The sequence below is a fragment of the Leuresthes tenuis genome, unplaced genomic scaffold (genome assembly GCF_036924035.1).
Source record: "Leuresthes tenuis unplaced genomic scaffold, fLeuTen1.0.hap1 SCAF_16, whole genome shotgun sequence".
Taxonomy (NCBI): domain Eukaryota; kingdom Metazoa; phylum Chordata; class Actinopteri; order Atheriniformes; family Atherinopsidae; genus Leuresthes; species Leuresthes tenuis.
In genome coordinates this window covers 28,028,396-28,035,629 of record NW_027325370.1, presented here as the reverse complement: position 1 = coordinate 28,035,629, position 7,234 = coordinate 28,028,396, and the positions used below count along the sequence as shown (strand labels likewise).

Below are 7,234 nucleotides of genomic sequence, written 5' to 3'. Positions count from 1 at the left end.
GTGGTTAGCACAGTCAACTCACAGCAAGGGGGTTCCGGGTTCAAATCCTTTCTGTGTGGAGTCTGCATGTTCTCCCTGTGTATGCGTGGGTTCTCTCCAGGTACTCCGGCTTCCTCCCACCATCCAAAAACATGCTGTCAGGTTAATTGGTGACTCTAAATTGTCCCAAGGAGGGAGTGTATGGTTGTGTATCTCGTTTGTCTTTGGCCCTGTGATGGACTGGCAACCTGTCTCAGGTGTAGCGTGCCTCTCATCCAATGAGAGCTGGGATAGGCTCCAGCACCTCTATGACCCTAAATTGGATTAAGAGGGTATAGAAAATGGATGGATGGTTTTGAATGTACATATATGCAAATATTTCCCAATTCCTGATATTTTCCTGTTGTAATTTGCATCTTTACATAGTTTTTTTGTCACTGTCAGTTAAATATTGGGTGGACTTTTAATTACTGGTCAGACAAATAAAAGAACTTCAAATGCATAAATCCTGCTTTGGGAATCTGTGGTGAGGATTGGCAGTCTGATGGGAGTTTCAGAGGCCAAATGATCACTCAGTCCATTGAAAAAATAATCTCCATGAAAAAAATCAGTGAAGGAGACGGATTTCGTTAATTGATTATTTATACAATTTTAGCTATTTGTATCATTCTTGGTCAAATATTTTCTCATAAATAAGAGACTTCATTATTGAAGTCTAAATTAAAGCAAAGAGCATACTAGTCGCCCTGCTACTGATGTTGGTGGTGGGGAGAGGGTATGATATCATTGTGAGCATACGATTACGTAGCAAAGTCTTTGATCAGATCGAATTACTTTTTTTAATTAACGTTTTTTGTGCATTTTCTATGTCATCATGTTTCATAATGTACGGACAGCTGGACTTTCTTATCAAATATGTCCCTTATGACCAACAGTTTCCATGAAAGTATCTGAATATACACAACATGGACTGTCCTGACAAAGTCTGCTTTGAAGACAGCAATAATCAACTTGTGACGTTCATATAGACAGGCGCTGAAAGGCCGAGCAACAGTGTATGTGTGCGCATGAGCTTAGTGTGCGTATGTGTGTCCCTCCTGTCTGTCTCGGAGATTTGCTGTTTCAGCAGGGAAATAATCAGTCCTTTGCCTTTGCCATGCAGGAAAGTCAGCGTAAGGAAATTCCTGAGCTTCACAGTAGCAATCAGGCAGTTAAGGAGCTGCCACTGAAAATGGAGCTGTGTGTCAGTCACTTTCATGGCTTATTCACACCGGCACAACTGCTGTGGCATAGATAGAGGAATTCTCATTCACTCACCCCATCGACCTAGTAAATTGTCCTCACTTCATAATGGTTGATTTTGTATTTACTTGCCCAACAACTGCTGCGACTGAAATCTTCCACCAGAAATACTTTTTCTCGTTCTTGTAACCACTTGAAGTGCTAAATTTTCATTTCTCAATGTTAGAGGTAAATGCTGATTAAAGTTACAATAAAACTTCATTTAAGTGTGGGCTGATCACTTGTAACAGCTTAATGATACTAATATAGTGTTAAAAAGTGCTTTAACACGCATGAAGTGCCATTTAGGCCGTTTCTGTAATAGCCTACTTCTTGAACAACAGGTGTTGCGGTGGCAGGCTTTCTGTATTTTAAAAGGGTATGTGTACATTCTCAAATGCGGCAAACAGGATTTTGTCCGTTTTAAAGAAATGATAAACACTTTCACAACACACTGCTTCTTGGATCCAATTCTTTGCAAAAAGGTTCTTCCATGTGCTCATAAATGCCTGATGTCAATAATTGATGTAAGGTTGTTCCTCTGAGGTCAGAGGTTTACAAAGCTTTACAGGCCCCATAATTTTACAGCTGGGGGACACTTAAACAAACAATTTGGATCCAATTTGTGGCGCCTTTGTCTCCAAATAAGCATCTAGTAGATGTTTCACGTTGTTTTCCTTCATTTTCTAGTAATATTGCATCTCTGCGGTTTTGGTTCAATTTGGTTATCACGTGTATGCTAAACCTATTTCCGTATTTGTCCAGTATTGGTAATTAACACCTCTACGTGTTTTCCCTCTATAACCATTTTTTGAGGTAGCATATAGACAAAAGATACTGTGATCATGAACTGTGGTAAACATACTTGTAATATATATATATATATATATATATATATATATATATATATATAAATTATATTAAAAATACAACTGTTATTTTGTCAACATGAACACTTTGACCTAGTAGTTTATTTTCCCATAGTCCTGAAAGCAACACTTGACGTAACTTGGAAACGCATGCCGCAAAGCCCAAATGTTATGTCGTAAAGCCCAAGCCAGAGAACAGAGTTGTTTTTGCAAATAATGACCTACCAGTGGTAGATCTCCCATTTTTAATCATGTAAGTGCTTAAGTGACTACATTTTTACCTGAGTCAGTGTAGTTTGACACTATAATGGATGCCGTGTTCTCAGACGAACCGTAAAATGAGTTGATCTTTTGCGAAACAAGCTCGAAAATGGCAACATACAACGCCGAAGGTAAGGAAAAAAACTGTTGTTAGCTAAATTCTGATCCGACCATATGTATAACAAGTAACTTTGTGTTGTTATATTGCTCAATTCGTACTGTCAGTCTCACAAACACACATGAAGTCATGATTTACCGCTTTATGTTCTATGCCCTTTTTTAGTCGATGCAGGAGATTGTGTTGTAGTGGAGGTGAGCCCAGATATTCACATCTGTGGCTTCTGCAAACAGCAGTACAATAATTTCGAGGTCTTCTTCGCCCATAAACAAAATGGGTGTTCCTTCCCCACCTCCGACACACCGACCACCGCCTCGACAGCCACTCTTACAGGTAAGCGAAACAAATACTTGTGCTTTTTCATGTCGAAAGTTTCAATTAAACCCTTTTCCACTGTTTGGTGCCATGCATCCGTCGTTTACTTTTCTCACTCAGATTCCAGCTCTGACTTTGTCTTTGAGGAGACTTACCAGAACTGTGTTACCAGAGGTGTCAGAAAGACTCTCACCAAAGCCCAGAAAACGCCGTCCAAAAAAATCAAACCTGCCATGACTTCAAAGAGACACTCCTGCTGTTTTTCAGGTTGTTACCTCTTGCTTTTCATGACTGCAAAGCATTCTTCCCTTTCATCTTCCACACAGGGAAACCTGTGTTTTCTGCCAGTCGAGTGTCATTCCATTGGCTTTTTATTAATTGACAGTGGTATGCAAAAGTCTTGAGTCACCTCTCATTTCTTTTATATTTTGATTCCTAGAATCCAGACTTTCTGGTAAACTTTAAAGTGATCTCAGGCATTAGTTATCCAGGCTTTCTAAAGGCTTTTCAAAGTTTTCTTTAAGAAATTGCATTTCATCTGTTTTCAGTCCAGTCTGGAACTTTTTTTCCATTTTCTGTGTGTTTTGTTTGTTAAGGTACTGAACACTGACCTGTGAATCACTCCCGCATAAAAATGTCGTGTCTAAACATGACACATAACTTAGCAAAGATCCTCTTTTAAATGATATCTTTCTGCACTTATTTTACAAGCAGCCTGTCACAAAGACATATTTGTTCTCATTTCTTTTGTTCATCTACATAGATGTCAAAGATAACACAATTTAACACACTTTAATTTGTATTTTTCTACTGACAAGGTGAATCCCAAACTGTTAGCTGAAAACCCTGCATATCTCAACATGGTTTGCATGATATAAATAAAATAAAATAAAAGAAATGGCAGGGATTAGAAAAATATATAGAAATATATATATTTACAGCAGATGAACAGAATAGAAAAATTACGTCCTTAAATTGGAAAAATCCAGCAAAGACCTGACACAGGACCTGAGATGCTTCTGGACCTTCAGTTGATCCATCTACTGTTTCTCTAAAACCTAATCAGAAACAGTCCTCGTGGAAGGGTGGCTGTCAGGAATCATCCTAGAGGAAGGGAAACGGGGAGAAAAAGATGAGGTATGCACAAATGGCACAAATAGATGTCACAATAAGTGGACTGAAAATCAGTGGTAGCAGGTCTTATGGAGTGATGAATCCTCCCCAGAGCCTGAAGTGTGAGACCATCATGACAAAAAACGGAACAAAAGGCAGCCGACATCCAAAGAAAGGCTTTGGAATGTCCTTCAAAAAGCCCTGGGAACTATTTCCAAAGACTACTTGGTCTATTCCCAAGACTATCATGAAGGTAGTGGTAACAAATATCAGTAAAATATACTTTGTAGCTCAATACTTTTGTACAAACAATGGTTTTTGTATTATATACTGTATTAATATTTGTGTTTGCTGCACCTATTGCTTGATTTTCATATATGATATATAATGAAATGAGGGATGGCTCAAGACTTTTGTTTAGTTTGTTTAATTAATTAATTCTTTTTTTTTTTTTTTTAAATAGCTTTCCACAAGTACTTGTGACAATAAAATGTTGTATCTTCATCTAAAGGTTGCACTTTCAAGACACAGTATGGCCAAAAAGACATGGAGCGGCATCTCAAAACGCACACAGGTATGATGGTGCTCTGTATGTATAAACCATGTGTGTGAAGCCCCTCAACAGAGTCGTTTGTTTTTCCATTCACGAACCAGGTGAAAAACCTTTTGAATGTGAGCTCTGCCACAAGCGCTTCAGCCGGCGGGACAAACTCAACATGCACAGCCGCTCTCACACAGGCGAGAGGCCGCACAAATGTAAGCACTGTTCCTATGCAGCAGCAGACAGCAGCAGTTTGAAGAAGCACCTGCGTATTCACTATGATGAACGACCATTCAAATGCCAGATCTGTCCTTACGCCAGCCGCAACTCCAGCCAGCTTACTGTGCATCTTCGCTCTCACACTGGTAACTCATTTAAAATCCAGGCTTTTCAACAGCTATTGGAATCTTTTGTTTTCTAAACTGCATTACAAACCCCTTGTTTGTGTTTTTTCTCAAAGGAGATGCACCTTTCCAATGCCAACAATGTGACGCAAAGTTCAAAATCAACTCAGACCTGAAGAGACACATCCGGATTCACTCTGGTGAAAAGCCTTACAAATGTGACTTCTGTGAGTACCGCTGCGCCATGAAAGGCAACCTTAAGTCTCACGTTCATATCAAACACAGCACCGAGAACTCCTTTCAATGTGTGCAGTGTGATTTCAAGTGTGCCAGCAAGGCGGCTCTGCGGCAACATTCGAGACAGCACCAGCCCTCTCAGCCCATTCAGTGTTCAAACTGCACTTACTCCTGCTCCAGCAAAGGGGCGCTCAAAGTCCATGAGCGGATCCACTCAGAAGAGCGCCCCTTTAAATGTGACTTTTGCAGTTTTGCCTCCAAGCAGCTCAGTAATCTCATCATTCACAAAAAGAAGTGTCACTCAGATAAGCCTGAGAAGGGCAGTGGGGGGAAGGACGGCAGAGGGGGAGGAAAGAGTGCAGGCGGTGGCTCTCCCAAACCTGTCAGCTCCCGATATCGAGCCAAACTCGATGCAGCTCGAGCCTTCTGCTGCGACTCGTGTGATGCTTCGTTTGTGAGGGAGGACTCCCTGCGCAGCCACAAGAAGCAACACAGAGACACTCAGAGTATGTTGCAGCTCCAGCTCTCCACCACAGCAGATACTGCAGGCTTGGTTCCTGTTACACAAAGCAACACTCAGCTTGAAGTTCCTATCCCCTCAAGCTCAGTGCCTCCTTATGGTAATGCACAGCTCAAAATCATCTTACCACACACTTTGTCCCATCAGAACGCCTTAATTCCTGCTGCTGCCAATGGTCAAAGTAAGAGCAATATGGTGTTGCTTAGCCCAGAAAATCAGGACATGGTCGTCAATTCTATGATTCAACAGGTGAACCTGCTGGCACCCATACAACCCCTCGGGTCCTCCCAGACTGCAGGGGCAACTATGGAACCCCAGACGGTGCTCTTGACCCAGCTTAGCTCAGAGGACACGAACAACCCTCTCCACCAGGCCCTGCTGCAGACGACCATAACCACTCAGGACTCCAGCAGCAGCACACAGACATTGATCACCACCTGCTCAGAACTGGAAGGCTTTAACACCTTGCTCCAGGGGGGTGGCGCAGAAGTTACAGTGGTCACAGTAGGGAACTCTGCCTTGGTGGCAGCAGCAACTCCACCCAATGTGGACGTATCCAAGCCAGCACAAACAGTAAAAGCCGAGGAGAGCCCCTTACCTTGTCAGGAAAGCGCATTACTAGTGCCAAATATCAGCCTCGGAAGCCAAAACGTAGTCATTCATGGTGTTCCGCTGATAGTGTCCACTCAGCCACCGCAGAGTGGAGTGGAACAACTCTCTCCTCACACACTCTACACAGACTCTCACACACCAGAAGGTATCCAAAAATGAATGGTGTGTGTTTTGTGTTCATCTGAAACTGAAAAGACTGTTACTGCATCATAAGCTATTTCCTTGCCTGAGAGAATTCTCAGGCCTGAACGTTACCACTGAGTTATCAGTACTGTTGACTCTGACATTATTGTTATAGTTTTCTGATTTTGAAATAATCCTCAGTCAACATCATGAACAATTTGCATTTAAAAGTTCATTCTTGCGCCTATTTATTTCTGCGAGTTTTCACAAGTTGGAGTTGGAGGCATCAAATTGAGATGCATCTTAATCTAATTATTTAGTGGAAGTTGCATTTGATTATCACGCAAAAACATCAGAATAAAGTCTTAAACAAATGAGGAGAACTTGAAATGAATTGCATCTTGCGCCCATGCAATATTTGGTTTGTCCATAAGGTGGCAGCAGAGTAACATAAAGGATGAAGTTCAGTCTAAACAGTGTGTCCTCTCTCTTAATCTTGGAAGTAGATGTCAGTTGTAGAAAACATTAGGTCACATATCAAGGTCTTAGTTTCTAAAAGCCAAGTTGCTCCTCCAATAGATTTTTCAATAAAGTGCCTGTTTTGCTTGCTGCTGTCTATTATTCTGCCCATTTTTACACACAGACTTCAGCACTTAGTATTTGGAGAGTGGATGCTGCACCTGAATAGAAGTCTCCTGTAAACGGCTCACCATTGATTTCTCTCGTCTCTCTGCACTAATGGCTCTTCTTCGCTTTCAGGCTCAGCATGACAACAAACTTAAATAAAGTCATCTGATGATGAAGATGTTTGCTGGTACTGTGGCTTCATCTCAGAGTTAGCTTGCTCTTCAGAAAGAGAATTAAAACAGTCCCCTTTTGTGGTTCTACCTTGAATAGGGAGTCCTTTGACCTTTTCAAAGG

General features: G+C 41.4%; 1 protein-coding gene across 1 annotated transcript; it reads left to right on the top strand.

The window, feature by feature from the left end:
* The first annotated feature begins 2,305 nt into the window (after window positions 1-2,305).
* On the top strand, window positions 2,306-6,920 carry zfp64 (zinc finger protein 64 homolog (mouse)). Its single transcript, XM_072367094.1, has 6 exons — window positions 2,306-2,521; window positions 2,674-2,841; window positions 2,944-3,090; window positions 4,448-4,510; window positions 4,591-4,842; window positions 4,938-6,920. Exons 1-6 carry the CDS (start codon window positions 2,500-2,502, stop codon window positions 6,347-6,349), a joined length of 2,064 nt encoding a protein of 687 aa, XP_072223195.1. The 5' UTR covers window positions 2,306-2,499; the 3' UTR covers window positions 6,350-6,920.
* Window positions 6,921-7,234: the final 314 nt, after the last annotated feature.

Bases quoted from the DNA above. Each gene is read 5' to 3' on its own strand.
- zfp64 (XM_072367094.1), top strand. From the start codon at position 2,500: ATGGCAACATACAACGCCGAAG. The intron at 2,522-2,673 runs GTAAGGAAAAAA...GCCCTTTTTTAG, and splicing joins GGCAACATACAACGCCGAAG to TCGATGCAGGAGATTGTGTT. The intron at 3,091-4,447 runs GTTGTTACCTCT...CTTCATCTAAAG, and splicing joins ACACTCCTGCTGTTTTTCAG to GTTGCACTTTCAAGACACAG.